At 40.3% G+C, this 19,369-nt stretch overlaps 1 protein-coding gene across 1 annotated transcript in view; it reads right to left on the reverse strand.

The window, feature by feature from the left end:
- Positions 1-19,369, reverse strand: part of LOC121281216 (neuronal calcium sensor 1) — a 162,676-nt gene that overhangs the window by 108,410 nt on the left and 34,897 nt on the right. The window contains exon 3 of the mRNA XM_041194005.1: positions 7,466-7,490. Coding sequence (XP_041049939.1) covers positions 7,466-7,490 — 25 coding nt within the window. The remainder of the gene's footprint in view (positions 1-7,465; positions 7,491-19,369) is intronic.

Genomic DNA, 19,369 nt, shown 5'->3' on the forward strand with positions numbered 1-19,369 from the left:
TGGTATCTACAAGATACACTGCAGAAACTCACCAAGGCTCCTTCGACAGCACCTTCCAAACCCGTGACCTCCACCACCTAGAAGGACAAGGGCAGCAAATGCATTGGAACACCACCACCTGCAAGTTCCCCTCCAAGCCACTCACCATCCTGACTTGGAACCATATTGCTGTCCCTTCACTTTCGCTGGGTCAAAATCCTGGAACTCCCCCCCCTAACAACACTGTGGGTGTACCTACACCACAAGGACTGCAGACGTTCAAGAAGGCTGTTCACCACCACCTTCTCAAGGGCAATTAGGGATGGGCAATAAAAATGCTGGCCTAGCCAGTGATGCTCATGTTCCATAAAAAAACTTCTGAGTTTAGCCAAAAGTAATGCACATTTCTTGCAAACAATAAATGAAATGAGCATTTTGAAAAAAATTACATTGAGCAGCTTAAAAAGTTCTTCTTAAATGGATCAAACTCAGTCTTTTAACTTAACATGAGCAGAGTCTGCTTGCTTATTACATTGCAATCTATATAAATATAGCCGTTGTGCAGATTTTTTTCAAAACAGTATAAACATATACACATCTTTAACCACTGTTGAATATTTGATCACAATATAGAAGTTTTAAATACAGAAAGGTGACAAAACTCATTAGCTCTGACTATGACCATTATAATGTAACTAGATTCTTTGCAAATAAGTCCTTCCAGTCCCTTGTTGCAAATATTGCCGTCTGGGATCTTTATGAATATCTTTAACCTCAAAATCAACTTTCCTTCAGTAAGTAGCGGAGTTCATTCAGCATTTCTCAATCAAAATCATCAAACTAGAATCATAGAATGGTTACAGCACAGATGAAGGCCTTTCAGCCTGTGTCTGCAATGGCCCGCTAAAGGAGCAATTCACCTAGTGCAACTCTCCTGCCTTTTCCCCATGGCCCTGCACATTTTTCCTTTTTGGATAATAATCCCTTTTGAAAGCCTCAATTGAGTTGACCTCCACCACACACTCAGGTTGTGCATTTCAGATTCTAACCACCCGCTGTATGAAAAAGTTTTTCATGTTACTATTGATTCTTTTGCCAATTATCTTAAATCTGTGCCTTCTGGCTCTCTATCCTTTCACAAGTGGGAGCAGTTTCCCCCTTCTACTCTGTCCAGAGTCCTCATGATTTGGAATACCTCCATCAAATCCCCTCTTAACCTTCTATTCTCCAAGGAGAACAGGGACTGCAGCAGTTCGAGAAGGCACCTTCTCAAGGGCAATTAGGGATGGGCAGTAAATGCTGGCTTAGCCAACGACGCCCACATCCCATAAATAAATGAAAAAAACAGTCCCAACTTCTCCAATCTATCTACGTATCTGAAGTTCCTCATCTCTGGAACCATTCTTGTAAATCTTTTTTGCACCCTCTCTAATGCCTTCGCATCCTAACTTGAACTACTAAATATAATTGCATTGTTTCTCAAGATCAGTGAATTAAATTACCCATAAAACTCAATAATGCTGATACATTTTAAAACTGAATTTTTTCAACATCCGACATGTGAAACCAGAAGTGTAAGAAGATGTAAGCAGAATTTTATTCCACTCATGCAGTGACAATGATTAAAACATAGAGATGTTTTCCCTTTCTCAACATTTGAGACATCACATTACCCAGACAAATTTATCTGTGCAGCATGCAGCTAGTAGTGTAACCCAAGTACCACCCTCAGAGGATTTTCTTTTGGAGGCGCTGGTGACAGCAGTGCAGGTTGGGGGTGGGGCAGAAAAGAATTGGCACAGAACCTTGGCAACCCTCCACTTCCTCATCCAAGTCTCCTTCTGTTTTCCTTTTGCTGCTTTCCATCACATTCCACCACACAAACAAACAAAGTAATCTAACACGGCATTGTAGCTTGGTCAGTACTAAATATTTAAAAATAGGTCTGCAGAATGCCTGTTCTTTATTTTATATATACTTGAATTTAAAAAAGTAAGTGCTTTTGGGTTAAGAATGGGAACCTTTGTGCCTCATCATTACCTGGTGACCGCTGGTGGAAAGTTGGCTGGGTCATTGAGCAACCCCAGGACCTGGGTCAGCTGTGTTACACCACTGCAGCCACAGCCAGTTGAATGGCACATGATTTGCTGTTTAGACTCACGTGATGTCTGTGAAATTATACCCCAGTCTATGCCTTCAGGAGAAGAGCAGCAAGCATCAGGACAGAAATGGAAGGGAATTATATAGAGTCATAGAGGTCTACATGTTAAATGAATAATTTTACCAATTTCCACAAGGTGAAGAGAGCAGAGCAGATTTTGCAATTACAATGAGAACATCCACGCATGGTGTTTATATAACACAAAACCTATACAAGTGCTGCAGGGTTCCATACTCGTTGCTCTGAAGCAGCTGGCTCCAAGCTAAGATATTTCAGTAAAATTAGATTATACTTCTCAATCTACCATAATGTTGCATTTGAGGAGTCAAGACTAAGAGTAATCTTCAGATGAAATGGATATTTACAGGGCAAGGGATAACCAAAGGTGGGTACAGAGCCATAATTTTGTCCCATTTTAAAATTATTGATTTCCTGTCTTTATTTTTTATATTCCTCTATTATAAATTCAGATATGCACATTTGAAATAAAAACAGTTTATGTAAATATTTCATGCTGTAATTCTATCCTTGCAAGTAATAAGCAGCAGGCAGAAGCGTGTCATTACAGCATGACAAGTTTACACAGGCAGTCTTTCCTTTATAAATTCGGCTGTGGAAGTTTAAAGTGGAAAATATTGGAAGAGATTGTCCAGATTTAAGATTTACTGGACACACACAAGGACACAAGAAATAGGAGAAGATCATTTGGCCTGTCAAGCCAATACAATCATGGGCTTCAATGTTTTTCTTCCAAGACCAAATGATGACTGTAGCCTGCTGACTATTTCAGTACATTCCTCATCCAGGGAATTATAGACCTGTTATCCTAACATCTGTAATCAGGAAACTATGAGAGTCAATGAGAAGGGTCTCAAGAACAAAATTATTTCAAAGACAACATAAGGGGAGGTTAGAGAGAAACTAGAGAAAGATGCGAATTCAGGGCTAGGGCAGGGGGACCATTAATGGAAGTTTATCCAGGCATGCTAGTGGAAGGGAGGGACGTGGCAGGGACAGCTGATTGGATGGTCTTGATCATAGTGACAAAGAAATCCATGAACTCCTCACACTTACTGTTGGGAGTGATGGTGCAGCAGACAGGGGAAGGGGGTTTAAGAAGATGGTTTGCAATAGAGACAAGAAAGCAGGGTTATTTTTGCATTCCAGGATGATCCTGGAATAGTGAGCAATTTTAGCAGATGAGAACAGGACCCAGTAGTGCTTTAGGTGATCCAGCCAAGCCTGGCAGTGAGTGGCTAAATCATAATCTTTCAAGTTTGTATCTCTAGCCGCTGGCTAGACCAGCATTTATTTCCCATTCCTAATTGCCCTTGAGAACGGAGTGGCTTGCTAAGCCATTTCAGAGGGCATTAAGAGTCAACCACATTGCTGTGGGTCTGTCACATGTAGGCCAGACCAAGTGACAGCAGCAGCTTTTCCCTTCCCTAAATGGCCTCAGTGAAACAGATGGGTTTTTACGGCAACTGACAATGGTTTCATGGTCATCATTAAACTCTTAATACCAGATTTTTTATTGAATTCAAATAGCATCTGCCGTGGTGGGATTTGAACCCAGGACCCAGAACAGTACTCTGGGTCTCTGGATTACTAGTCCAGTGACAATACCATTACACCACTGCCACCCCCCCCACGCGAGAGGGTAATGGTTTTATTGGGGACTCAGGCATCACAGGTGGAGGTGAAGGTGGGGGTGAGTAAATCAGTAGTTGCAAAAATATTGTGGTGAAATGTCTTAACTTTAGACTATACAAAACTGAAAAGTTTTAGATTGGCAGAGGTGTGGAAGGTTGCTAAAAATTCTTGACTACAAATCTGATTTGATGGTTATGCAACAAAGTCAGTCACTTTTCAATAGGAGTCCTTTAGTACAGGGTCAGCTTTCATTTGCAGATCTTTTTGAACCAAAACAATATTATTCATTCAACTCTGGATCAGGGGTTACTCACACAGAAAAAAAATAACTTCTTGAAATATTTCTGCACGTATCAGCTTGTTGCAATGGTAAAAGGACAAAAATCAGTACAATTGCTGATTGGGAGTTACAAGCATCATCTTCCATTTGAACAAAACAGTTGTATTTGCAATTTGTGCCGCAGGATTAAGATTAGGCCTTTTGTCCACGGACTCACAGTTAAATAACGTCTTTCTTCCTGTGCACTCCAGGTAACATGAAATTCATTGCAAACCAGAATAAATAAAATATTTCAACAACATTAATTTGAATTTCCGATTCATTGGTGTCACTAAACGATAGTGACAAGTACCTGATTTCCATTTCAACACTTCAACACTATTCAACTGCAATTAATTGCAACAGAGGAAAGCACATTTCAGGTCATCCTGTCTCTGGTTGTTTGGATTCTTGATGATCTCTTTCAAAGCTATCACATTTTCTCTCCTTCCTCTCCATACAACACAAACTAACAAACAGATTCCCTTCAATAAAGCTGTTGCTTTTCAACTCCATGTCAGTTCATAACTGCAGTTATGTCAGTTAACACATTGTTCTAGCTAACACAGCATGCAGTCTTTTTGTATGCCAGTTTTTCCATGGCAAGATAATCAAATCGTAGTTTTGATGATGCTGTAGCACATTTTGCATTATGAAAAAGGGCTTCTTCTCATAAAACAAAACAATTCAAGCATTGAGTTCTGGTCACCAAACTTTAGGAAGGATGTGAGGGTCATTGTGAGAGTGTAGAGGAAATTTACCAGAATGCTTCTAGGGATGAGGGATTTTGGTTACAAGGCCAGGTTGAAAAAGCTGGAGGCAGATTTACTTAAACCTGATTATCCCTACATTAATCTTCTGAAATGTTAACCTAAATGTCCTCATCCACATCCATCATTCATTCTTCAGTTGGTGCACTTTCTTCCTTGCAGCAAGGGAGATTTGATAGCGGTGTACAAGATTACGACAGGCTTAGATAAGGTAGACAAAAATAATTGTTCCCGTTATCTTACAGTGGAAGGACCAGAGAACACAGATTTAAGGTTTTGGGCAAGAGATGCAGGGGGAACATAGGAAGAACTTTTTTATGCACTGAGTAGTAATGACCTGGAACTCGCTGCCCATGAGGGTGGTGGAAGAGGAAACAATCAGTGATTTCAAAAGGAAACTGGATGGGTGCTTCAATGAAATAAACTTGCAGAGTTATGGGGATTGAGCAGGGGAGTGGGATTGACTGGATTGCTCCATCAAAAGCTAGCGTAGATGGAATGGGCTGAATGCCCTCCTCCTGTGCCATAACTGACTCTGAGACAGTTATTTACAACTGTTTTATTTTATTTGCAACTGTTCAGAGGACAAAAACGATGCAAGTCTTAGAGGTTATCACAGCCAACCAATGTCCTTACACCTTCACCTCTAAGCGTAGGCTATGAGATAACTAACAGCAAAGGAAACCTTGGCTGATGAAACTAATTATATTTTGTCTAGCACCATGGTGTCAGAGATCAGCGTACTTAGCAGAGACAATGGATTGGATATCAGCGTACTTAACCTGCACAGCTGAAGCTACTTGCTTGGCTTTACCAATTAAACCACTTGGGGAACCTGCTGTAAGCACTTCAAATCCACTACTGGGAACATCCAAATGGATGAAATTGAAATTGAAGAAATTGAAATCCATTGCTGATGTTTAATATAATTTTGGAAGCACTAACAAACACACTGTTCTGTAAAAAAAAAATGAACCAACTAAAAGCTTTGGCTGCAAAAACTCTGCTCTAAAATCAAAAATGAATGTGAAGAAAAGCAAGAAAACTTAACAAAGATTTATAAATTGTGACAAAATGGCTATGAACTGAACTGAGACCTTTTTTGTAAAGAAAACAACGCTTAAGGTACTAAATTTTTGTCAGAAGATGAACATGCCATTTCCATGCTTAAAAGTCAGCAAGAACAAGTTGTGGACCACCTCACTGCACAATAATACTGTAATGGGTGAACAGTCTGAAATTAAATGTCAACTGGAGGCAGATTTAATTAAACCTGATTATCCCTACATTAATCTTCTGAAATGTTAACCTAAATGTCCTCATCCACATCTATCAGTCATTCTTCAGTTGGTACACTTACTTCATCACAGCCTGACACACACACTATTTTTCTTCATCCATAGGACTTCACAAGATGAGCCGTTCAAAGGAAATGTTAGCTCCAATGCTTCAATGCTCTCCCAAACATTAACCTTGTTCCTTCCTGACCATACATACATGACTGTTTCCTGGGGCAGCAAAGGCCAACTTTGATACTTCCATCCAAAGCCTTCCCCCGAACTTGTCCTCTGCATCATCCCTATTCCATTTCCCAGTTACTTCCTTCCCATGCATCTGCAATACTGGCAAAACTCCCAAAGCTGCTCATTTGCCATTACCTGGATGCCTAGATCATGAAGTCTTTGTATCAGATGGCAGCAGGGATAAAAGTATTCACTAGTCCAATTGAATACTACCTTCAATCATTCATTAGCCCAAATGGAAGCCCATCATCTCTGGTTTGGACATCATAACGAAGATAACTTGCCATTTGTATCCTAAGGCTAATAATGTTGAAAAATAAGCATTATAAAAACTAAACTGTTATCTTCAGTACTGTTGGTTTTCTGTTTCTGTGCATACTAACAGTAGTATCAAAACATGAGTTACTGATATCAAAGGAGCAGGCAGGTATAAAAGATTCTATATGAATTTCTAACCTATTTTTGTGCTCAGCAATGGTAAAGATGCTAACTTTGGGCAATTTTCCTTTTTGGGCGCCCAGTAAAATCAGATGTAGCACACTTACTGAAAAAATACCACAACTCCAACTGAAGAATGGCATCCTTTACTCACCAATGTGAATTTTTCCATCAATGATGAAACTGTCAACTTTTGACAAAAACTGGCCAACAAAATGGTATGCAGTGGACCCATGCTCTCTGGAAACTGGTTTGAGACAGACCAAATTGAGATACCTTCTGCTACATGGCTTAAGAATCCATTCTAAATAGAAAGTGAGTGTCAGCCAAAGGCCATCAGATCAGTGTTCAACACTGCTCCTTCTCAACCAAGCATTTCCTTGAGTACTCAGTAGAAGAAACACTAACTGATTTTTCCCATCGCTAATCCTGCATTGGTATGAAGTGTTCCAACCATCACACTGGTTCAGTCAATTAGCTCATCACAATCAAGTTATAAAACCTGAGAGCTTCCTAATCCGTAATACGGAGTGCCACAGAAGGGAAGGCATTCAGATTAGACTTGTATGTTTGGCAAAAAATATTTTTTCCCTTTTTAAAAGATTAGGAACACTGGACTCACCACTGTTGGACTTCTTTCTCAGTAACTGCAAAAGAAAAAAAAAAGTTACCAGATTTAACAAATAGTCCATATAATATATACACCCATACATATATGGAATCTAATAACACATGCCAAGAAATATTTCCTTCATACTGCTCATCATACTTTGCCATACTGTCACTTATAATTGTGAAAGAGAAAGGTCACATTTCAAACCATGAATTATTGATTGCTAATTTAATTATTAGTTGCAGTTGCTTTTTTGGGGGAGAATTTGCCATCTTACACATTAGAACAACAGCCCTGAATATAGGTCTATGAGATGCAATTGCAATGGAAATGCATCAAGGTACAGACTCACCAATCCTTAAGCATCAGGTAGACCCAAACTTCCATCACATGTACAGAGAAAGATTATGAGGGAAAAAAGTTAATTTTCGTTCATACCTTGTGTAGAATTTCAAGCTACTGTAAATATATATTGGCATTCTCTGCAGTTAATTCAGATTGTTAAATTGCTTTGACATTTTTGATACAGGTATCATAATGGCACCATCACACTCTCCTTCCTGCCTAGTTCCTGCTGACACTCTTCACATCTTCTTAACTCATTCAGCCTGGCAGGCCAGTGCCCACCCTTGTACATATGAGGGAAAAGAAAAGAAATTACATTTTTTTTTAAACTGCGGAACTGTGGAGAAGCCCATACTACAGGATACCAAAACTGAAAGGAGCAAACCTGACAGCACTCTGGAAGCATCTTCATTATGCGGACTGCAGAGGTTCAAGAAGAAAGCTCATCATCACCTTCTCAGGGTCAACTCAGGATGGGCAAAAATGCTGACCTTGCCAATTCCAAGGATGACAATAAAGAGAGGCCTTGATAAACCCAGGAGTAGAAATGATATGATCTAAAGCTTGAGTTTTAAAGGCTGTATGTTATAAGAGGAGGCAGCTAGGGGTGCAGATTGTTAGGATGTTTCTCAGATTTAGGAAGTGCATGGCCCAGATGCAAATGTACAAAGGGCAAGGGAAAGGAATAGACTCAACAAAAGCAATGCAACTTTTGGTTTTCACTAACATGCATTAGTGGAGTTGGGAGTGACTGAGGGAATTTTTATCAGTTGCAGGATTTGTTATTTTTGCCAGCAGCAGGTGCATTAACATTTAGCAAAGGGCATCAAGTTTGCACAATTAAATCACAATTTAAAATTCAATTATGCCAGGTTTTATTTCACTGAATGGCACAGGGAATAGCACAACCTTATTTGTATAATGTTCAAATTGGGTCCACTTTTGGCATATGCCACACCACTATTGTGGAGGGGTAGGGGAAGCTCAAACAATGGAAAATTCAACAAAAATTCAACAGAATTAGTTGGCCATATTAAAAAAACTGTCCAATTTTGCAAGTTACTGACTGCCAAACTCCCATTTATCAAACATTTATATTCAAGAAAACAAAATGACTGCCAAGAGAGCCATTATGAAAAAGTCATTCTTATTCTGAATTACCTGAAGCACTGTTCTAACTTTTCTTCAATGTGAAGAAAAAAGGCAGCAAAATAAAATGAAAAAGTGAAACATCATCCTAATTGTAGTGGGGGTTTTTTGCCTCTGACAACTAGCTGAGGCAAGAATGTATTTATTTGAAAAAAAGGTGAATGTGACAAAGTTTGAAACCTCAAGCAAGTGAAGAAAGGGCTTTGCATTAATTATTTTATGCATGCAATCAGCCTTCATGGTAGGTCCAAGAACAAGACATTGACCAATATGAGGGAAGAGAGGGAACCTCCCTTAAAATCAGTTTCTTAAAAAATTTCAGTTATGGGTGAGAGCATACATTCATGTTTTCTTTTGTAACCAGGAAAAAGTAGATGCCCAAGGTTTTAGAGGTGAGGGTGAAGGGGCAAGAGAGATGCTTGGTATTGAAGAAAAGGAACTAGTGGTTTTTAGTCTTAGGGCTAATCTGAGGATAGTGGATAATGCAATCATTCACAACTTAAAATGGTCCAGTTCAATCTGGTGATCATGTGTCAACACTTACCAGCCATGGGGAAAAACATGATGCAACTGTTTTTTTTCTCCATTATGTCTGTCGGGACGCATTCTGCCTCCATTCAATGATTCTGAGTAATAATACGGCTGCGATTGGCAAATTTGCTATATGGCTATAATTGAGGCTGCATTCAACTTCTCTCAGCCCTCAGATGGCACCAGCCAACCAATAATTCATCCCTTGGTGTTAAGGGTGGATTTTGTTGCCTCGCTCAAAGAATCTTTACTGAAGGTACAATATGATTTTATCTCTTCAAATATTGAAACTGTAAATATGAAAAGTATTCAAATATTCTGCTCATGAAAAATAGGAACATAATACACTGTACTTAATAAATAGGACTGTTTGGAATGAAGACGTTTATTGTTTGGCTATAAGAACTGCCTCCATGTAGCAGCAGTTTGCCATCAATCTTCAGGTCATTTTTTGTACCAAAGACCAATAATTCACATGGGCAGATGAGTAGGGCTCTTATTCCCACAGCTGCCTCTCAGCAGAACTATTCTACACAAGATTTATTTTTGGATGTCTTGTCTGTCTGCTCCTCTCAACATAAGAACAGTGGATACCACAGATAAATCTGCAGAGAAAAAGATAAATAAGGACAGCACTGGAAATACATGCACATGAATTTATAGGCTTTTTCATCCTATTGTATCACCTTTCCTCCTCCATACTTATTTCCATCCAGTGCTTTCATTCAGTCAGTACTTCACCAATTTCTGCAACTGCGAAAGTAATAATACATACCTAACTAAAATTATTTCACCGGAAGTTTTAATACCAAGCCTATAATAAAAATCTAATTTATTTGTCTTCTACTGTCCTTGCATTTTATCATTTTAAGCAGTCAGTTTTCACCCTTTTTCTGAAGCAAACTACTATAGGTGATGCAATCAAATGATTGATTCCTCAAGTGTAGCACCACAGTCCTCAACGAGTCCCAAGTATCAGTTTGACTTACTAGTGGTCAAGAGCTTGGCCTAAATAGCCAAGTGGTTATAGTACTGGGTTTGTAACCCCAAGATCAAGAGTTCAAATCTCACAATGGCAAACTATGACACAATGTAACTTCATCTGAAACAGATGGAAACAGGTTTGTACTCAAAAGAGTTACTAGTGGTCAAGATTGAGAGTTCAGCCACAATGTAGAACTTTAGCACATGATCTAGGATGAGACTGCAGTGCAGTGCTGAATTAATTCTCACATTTTGGTTGAAACATTCTAGAACAACTGAATGCAAGCCCTGAAACGTAGAAAATAAGAGGAGTGGGTCTTTGAGCCTGCTCTGCCATTCAACATGATCATGGCTGATCCTCTATCTCAACGCCATACTCCTGCGCTCTCCCCATACCCCTTAATGCTTTTAGAATCCAGAAATCTATTTCCTTCTTAAATATATTCAGTGACGGCCCCCACAGACTTCTGAGGTGGAGAATTCCTTCACTGCACTCCCTCTATGGCAAGTATATCCTTTCTTAGGTAAGGAGACCAAAACTGCACACACTACTCTAGGTGTGGTCTCATCAAGGCCCTGTATAGCTGCAGAAAGACAACCTTTCTCTTGTACTCAAGTCCTCATGCAATGAAGGCCTCCTTAACTGCTTGGTGCATCTGTATGAAAATGTCTATTGCCTCCTAACATACTGCAGATGGTTTCAATGCATATTATGCAGTTTTTTTAAAAAACATTTTTGTGGTGGGGCTGTTGTGATGGAAAAATGATAGATCCAGACTCTTGCAAGTGAATTGTGTGATGACAAAAGTGATATTTGGATTTTACTGACAGATAAGGCAAAATAATTGTTTCTGTGCAAGGGCAGGTGAGACATTGACATTAAAATTAGGACTATTACCCAAGTTTAATATTAGTCTGGAAGACTCCCACAAACATCTGGGAAACAGTGATCAGAAATGCAGCTAGAACAAATGAATATATCCTGTTACCCAAGTAAAGGAATGTGTATTCTGCTCATTTAGCACTGGGTTCTGGAGACCACATCAATTACTGAGCACAATATAACACTGACACCATATAGAAATTTAATTAGTCACATACTTTTTGATAAAGAATAAAGTATAGGATTATATGAATTTAAAATACAGCACTGCTGCTTGTCTCTGCACTAGCCGTCACATATCATTGGAAAGACAGCAAAGGTCAGGAAATTATGTAGTTATCACTTTAGAAATGTGACTGTCTATGCAAATAGTTTCATCTCAATTTTGACATTTATACAATTCAATTCATATGATCATCACCTGAGGATTTCAATGGGATTTTGACGGATAGAGCTTCCAAGTTCTTATTTATAATCCTCTGACTCTTAGAATAGAATAAATCATGTCTTCCAAACCTCCATTGCCAACCGAATCCAAAGCTCCCATTCTAACCCACCGCTTATCCCTTTTATGGGAACGTCTCCTCCACTTTACACGCCAGATCCTTTTTGACAGCTCCAGCTGAGATTGGAAGTACTCCACGTTAGAAAAATTGCCCAGGCAAATTTACGTTTTACAACACAACGTGCTTCACCATTGATATTAGTCGGATTTCATAAGCTATTTTTCCCTTCTGTCAAATATCATTTGGTCCCAGATACACAAGAGCCTCCACTTCCAAATAAATACAGTTTTTTCAGATGTACCATAGACCTTGGTAATTATTTTGAGCTTGGGTTCTTGTAAGCTTTCCTTGTTCCTTTCTCTTAACATATAAGTTAATATATCTCCTACCTTAGCTAGGAGCAGTGGTTCAAATCAATGACCAAGTAGCTTTAAATGTGGTGAAAGAATTAAATGTGGACATAAGCTGAGCAGGCTCCTTCATCTGTATTCATGACTATGGATAATTTCTGGTGCTCCTGTTATTTCTAAGCCAAATAAAATTTCTGTGACTTAGTTTCATCGCTTTCTGAAATCAGAAATTTTCACATCAAACAAGAATACTTTAAAATATTAAGGCAGGCTTCCATAAATTATGGCATTACAATAACCCAACCAATGCAAATTGCTTCAAACATAACAGCACTGACAGAATACAACAAGGTTGTGAGGCAGTAGGGATAGTTTAGATTGGTCTCACAAAACGGTCAGCAGAGAGCTAATAGGCAGGACTTCTTTCTGTGCTATAAATTTCTATGGTCCTTCCTCAACCTCTCTGTTGGGTAAAATGGCAGAACTGCAGGTTGGACCAGTGTCAGTGAATTCCAGAAATGTCCACATCCCAAAAAAAAGAATTATCGTTGCTTTAAGCTCTCTACCAATGTCAAATTGGGGAAAGACATGCTGGGTTGTGGGCCCAATGGTCTACGCTTAGGCATGGTGTGAGCCAGGAGGCTCATCAAAAAACCATAGAAGATTCCCTCTTTTTATTAAAATCCGTGAGCTGTGTGAAACATCAGAAATAAAAGAAAATCAACAATAAGGAAACATCTGTTAGCCTAGCAAGCTTGTCCTTCGAAGACTAAGCAATATTTGTTGCCCAGCATTAATTGTCCTGAGGATTAAGAGTCAACCACGCTGTTTGTCCACGCCAGACTGGGTGGGGTGGCAGGTCACTTCCCAGAATGACAATAGTAAACCAGTTGAACTTTTAATGACAAACCACCAGATTTCATGGTAATTGTTTCTGCTATTAGATCACTAATTACCATTGTGTTCAATTTCACAACTTATTATGGTGGGATTTGAACTCTAGATTGCTAGCTCAGGAACCTAACCACGTAGCAACTGTACCTGAGCATTACATTTTCAACTCCCCCAAGATGAATCCATTTGTAGACCACTCCTAATGGTTATTGTCTTATCGTCCTTTGGGCAAATCAGTTTAAATGCACTTTGCAACAATTCTAAATTTATATTCCACTTGACTTAAATTACCAACTAGTACCAACATGTAATACAGAAAATATTTAAAGTACAAGGTAAATTTATCCCTCTTATAATTGGTTATTTGAAACTATATGGCCTACTGAGCAGAAAGATTTCCCAAATATGGAAGGTCCTCAGAGTCTAAGGAGCTGTTTGCAGAGAGAGCTATTTTTGAGGATAATCTATAACAAGCAGCTGGAACAAGGAGATTAAAACTAAAATTAAAGCTTTTATTGTGAATCTACTCCAAAAGGCATTCAATAAGTGCCATATAAAAGGTTATTGCACAAGATAAGAGCTCATTGTATTGGGCTAACATATTAACGTGGATAGATCATCAGCTTGCTAAGAAGAAACAGTCAGGTTGGCAAATTGTAACTAGTGGAGTGTCACAGGGATCAGTGCTGGGGCCTCAACTATTTCTGATCAGATTAGTTCCTTAGTTGAAGGGACAGACTTCATTGTAGCCAAATTTGATGATGCAAAGACAGGTCAGAAAGCAAGCTGTGGAGAGGATACATGAGTCTGCAAAGGGATATAGATAGGTTAAATAAGTGGCAAAAAAACTGGCAAATGGAGTATAATATGGGAAAATATGAGGTTGTCTACTTTGGCAGAAAGAACAGAGAAGCAGAACATGATTCAAATAGAGAAAGATGCAGAAACTGCATGGAATTTAGACTTGATGTAGGAACGTTACTTATGCTAAATATGTCCCCATTTTACAGCACCTCCGTTCACACAATGCTTAAACGCATCAGGCTAAAATTCCAGGAATTCAACCTCAATTCCAGGAAAGCAACTCCTTGCCTAGGGTTAATTGAGATTGTGATTTCTTGCATTGGTCTTCATTGGCAAGTTAGGAACAGCTTTGTGCTATGGATCCATGTCTATTGTGTTGAGCATTTCCAAATTCATGGCATTTAAGACGCCTACAGTCAGTGGGTCAGTCCATTCATTTCACAGCATGGACTAGATTCAAAACAAGGTCCTAGAGAACTAGCCCACTGAGACACCCAGCTCTTCAAATGATTTATGACAACCGTACAAAGCCTATTAATTTAGATTTTTTTTTAAATAACCTTTCTTGGAAGTTAAGTGGTCATTTTTGCTTAGGGCAAAGTTTATATTGCAGTTTATTGTCAACAAGCCACATGCTTGCAGTGAGGAGACATTAACTGTAATTAGGGCAATTTACGAAGAATTCAGATCGAGCAACTATATTTAGTGTTGTTACATCAAATATTTGTGATAACAGCATCTGTACTTGCCATAAACAACATTTAATACAGGATGGATATTACCGATTGTCCATTTCATTTGACAAAGGATTTGCTTTGTTTCAAACAGAAATTAACAAGATTTCAATTTTTAAAGATTAGAGTTTTTTTTAAAGGTTTTATTACATGAATTGAAATCCTACAGCAACTGCTGAATCAGCTATTTCAAATACTTTATAGTGAAGAGTATTATACCTTAGGGGCTGGTTAGTTCAGTTAGCTAAATCGCTAACGTATGATTCAGTATAATGCCAACAGCGCAGATTCAGTTCCTATTCCGGCTAAGGTAGACTCGAGACCTCCTCGCTCTGCCTGAGAGTGGAAGGCAATGGTGTAATGGTATTGTTGCTGGACTAGTAATCGAGAGATTCAGGGTAATGCTCTGGGGACCCAGGTTTGAAGACCGCCACGGCGCATGGTGGAATTTGAATTCAATAAAAATCTGGAATTAAAAGTCTAATGATGACCATGAAACCATTGTCGATTGTTGTAAAAACCCATCTGGTTCACTAAGGAAATCTGCCATCCTCACCTGGTCTGGCCTACATGTGGCTCCAGACCACAGCAATGTGGTTGACTTTTAAATGCCCTTTGAAATGGCCTAGCAAGTGGGTCATCAGCAGCAGCATAATTGTACTCGATCACAATGTGTAACCTCATGGTCCGACATATCCCCTACTCTACCAACACCATCAAGCCAGGGGATCAACCCTGGTTCAATGAAGAGTGCAGGAGGGCATGCCAGGAGCAGCCACAAGCATACCTAAAAATGAAGTGTCATCCTGATGAAGCTATAACACAGGACTACTTGCATGCCAAACAGCATAAGCAGCAAGTGATAGACTGATCTAAGCGATCCCACAACCAATGCATCAGATCTAAGTCCTGTCACATCCAGTCGTGAATGGTGGTGGACAATTAAACAACTCACTGGAGGAGGGGGCTCCAAAAATATCCCCATCCTCAAAGATGGAGGAGCCCAGCAGGTCAGTGCAAAAGATAAGGCTGAAGCATTTGCAATAATCTTCAGCTAGAAGTGCCAAGTGGATGATCCATTTCGGCCTCCTCCAGGGGAGGGCCCCAGCATCACAGATGCCAGTCTTCAGCCAATTCGGCAAAGAGCAGTGAGAAACCAGGGGATTGGGAAGCCTACAAAGACCAACAGAGGACAACTAAAAAAGAAATAAGGAGGGAGAAGATTAAATATGAGGGTCAACTAGCCAGTAATATAAAAGAAGATTGCAAGAGTTTTTTTTAGGTATATAAAGGGTAAGAGAGAGGCAAAAGTGGACATTGGGCCGCTGGAAAATGATGCTGGAGAAGTAGTAATGGGGAACAAAGAAATGGCGGAGGAACTGAATAGGTACTTTGCGTCAGTCTTCACAGTGGAAGACACGAGTAACATCCCCAAAGTTCAAGAGGGGTGAGTATGGTGGCCATTACCAAGGAGAAGTTGCTAAGAAAACTGAAAGGTCTGAAGGTGGATAAATCACCTGGGCCAGATGGATTACACCACAGAGTTCTGAAGGAGATAGCTGAAGAGATAGTGGAGGCGTTAGTGGTGATCTTTCAGGAATCACTGGAGTCAGGGAGGGTCCCAGAGGACTGGAAAATCGCTAATGTAACCCCCCTGTTTAAGAAGGGAGTGAGGCAAAAGACGGGAAATTACAGGTCGATTAGCCTGACCTTGGTCGTTGGTAAGATTTTAGAGTCCATTATTAAGGATGAGATTTCAGAATACTCGGAAGTGCATGATAAAATAGGGTAAAGTCAGCATGGTTTCATCAAGGGGAGGTCATGCCTGACAAATCTGTTAGAATTCTTTGAGGAGGTAACGAGTAGGTTAGACAAAGGAGAGCCAACTACTTGAACTTCCAGAAGGCCTTTGACAAGGTGCCGCACAGGAGGCTGGTCAGTAAGATAAGAGCCCATGGTGTTAGAGGCAAGGTACTAGCATGGATAGAAGGTTGGCTGTCTGACAGGAGGCAGAGAGTGGGGATAAGGGGTCCTTCTCAGGATGGCGGCCAGGGACTAGTGGAGTTCCACAGGGGTCAGTGTTGGGACCACAGCTTTTCACTTTATACATTAATGATCTAGATGAAAGAACTGAGGGCATCCTGGCTAAGTTTGCAGATGATACAAAGATAGGTGAGGGACAGGTAGTATTGAGGAGGTGGGGAGGCTGCAGAAGGATCTGGACAGGTTAGGAGAATGGGCAAAGAAGTGGCAGATGGAATACAATGTGGGGAAGTGTGAGGTCATGCACTTTGGTAGGAAGAATAGAGGCAGAGACTATTTTCTAAATGGGGAGAGAATTCAGAAATCTGGAATGCAAAGGGACTTGGGAGTCCTAGTCCAGGATTCTCTTAAGGTTAACTTGCAGGTTGAGTCGGTAGTTAGGAAGGCAAATGCAATATTGGCATTTATTTTGAGAGGACTAGAATATAAAAGCAGGGATGTGCTGCTGAGGCTTTATAAGGCTCTGGTTAGACCACATTTAGAATATTGAGAGCAATTTTTGGCCCCATATCTCAGGAAGGATGTGCTGGCTCTGGAGAGGGTCCAGAGGAGGTTCACGAGAATGAACCCAGGAATGAAAGGCTTAACATATGAGGAACGTTTGAGGGCTCTGGGTCTATACTCGATGGAGTTTAGAAGGATGAGGGGGGATCTGATTGAAATTTACAGAATACTGAAAGGCCTGGATAGAGTGGACGTGGGGAAGATGTTTCCATCAGTAGGAGGGACTAGGACCCGAGGGCACAGCCTCAGAGTAAAGGGAAGACCTTTTAGAACAGAGATGAGGAGAAACTTCTTTAGCCAGAGAGTGGTGAATCTATGGAATTCATTGCCACAGAAGGCTGTGAAGGCCAGGTCATTGAGTGTACTTAAGACCAAGATAGATAGGTTCTTGATTGGTAAGGGGATCAAAGGTTACGGAGAGAAGGCGGGAGAATGGGGTTGAGAAACTTATCAGCCATGATTGAATGGTGGAGCAGACTCAATGGGCCGAATGGCCTAATTTCTGCTCCTATGTTTTATGGTCTAATTCAATTCACTCCACATGATATCTAAAAACAGCTGATAGAGCAGCTCTGAAGATGAGTTTCCAATTTTCACTAGATACAAGGGAGGTACCAGAGGACTGGTGGAGAAATGCAAACATAGCTCCATTGTTTAAAAAAGGATCAAAGGAAATGCCAAACAATTATAGGCCAGTTAGTCTTATATCGGTGGTGAGCAAATTAGTAGAATCAATCCTGAGAGATAGGATTAACTGTCATGTGGAAAGGCATGGACTAGTCAGGGATGGTCAGCATGGATTTGTTAAAGAAAAGTCTTGCCTCACAAAATTGATTGAATTCTTTGAGGAAGTGACAAGAAGGGTTGATGAAGGTAATGCAGTGGATGTTGTGTATGTGGATTTTAGCAAGGTATTTGACAAGGTCCCACATGGCAGAATGGTCAGGAAAGTAAAAGCCGATGGGATTCAGGGTAATGTGGCAAACTGGATAAAAGGTTGGCTTTGTAACAGGAAACAAAGGGTAATGGTCAATGGATGCCCTTGCGAATGGAAAGTTGTCTCAAGTGGTGTTCCACAGGGCTCAGTGTTGGAACCCTTGCTGTTTGTGTTATAAATTAATGATCTGGACGTGAACGTGGGGGGCACGATTGGGAAATTTGCAGATGACATAAAGATTGGCCGAATAGTGGATAGTGTAGAGGATAGCCATAATATCCAAAACGATATAGATGGGTTGGTGGGGTGGGCGGTAAAGTGGCAGATGGATTTTAACATAGAGAAGTGTGAGGTCATACATTTAGGGAGGTCAAACAGTTACCAGGGATTACAAAATAAATGGGAATATACTAAGACGGGTAGATGAAGTGAGAGATCTTGTACACAGGTCCCTGAAGGCAGCAGTTCAAGTAGACAAGGTTGTAAAGAAGGCATATGGAATGCTCTCCTTCATTGGTAAAGGTATAGAATATAAAAGTAAGGATATAATGTTGGAATTGTATAAAACACTGGTGAGGCCACAACTGAAGTACTGTGTGCAGTTCTGGTCACCAAATTACAGGAAGGATGTAATAGCTCTGGAGAGAGTGCAGAGGCGGTTACAAGAATGTTGCCAGGGTTAGAAAAGTGTAGCTATGAGGAGAGATTGGATAGGTTGGGATTATTTTCCTTAGAACAAAGAAGGCTGAGAGGTGACTTGATTGAGGTGTACAAAATTATGAGGGGAATAGATAGAATGGACAGAATAAAATTGTTTCCCTTGGTGGACCACCTTCAACTGCTTCATCAATGACCTTCCCTCCATCATAAGGTCAGAAGTGGGGATGTTCACCGATGATTGCACAATGTTCAGCACCATTCGCGACTCCTCAGATACTGAAGCAGTCCATATCCAAATGCAGCAAGACCTGGACAATATCCAGACTTGGGCTGACAAGTGGCAAGTAACATTCAGGCCACACAAGTGTCAGGGAAGCACCATCTCCAACAAGAGAGAATCCAACTATCGCCCCCTGATGTTCAATGGCATTACCATCACTGAATTCCCCACTATCAACATCCTGGGGGTTACCATTAACCAGAAACTGAACTGGACTAGCCATATAAATACTATGGCTACAAGAGCAGGTCGGAGCCAGGAATCCTGCGACGAGTAATTCCCCTCCTGACTCCTCAAAGCCTGTCTACC

Source organism: Carcharodon carcharias, chromosome 8, assembly GCF_017639515.1.
Source record: "Carcharodon carcharias isolate sCarCar2 chromosome 8, sCarCar2.pri, whole genome shotgun sequence".
Lineage (NCBI taxonomy): Eukaryota > Metazoa > Chordata > Chondrichthyes > Lamniformes > Lamnidae > Carcharodon > Carcharodon carcharias.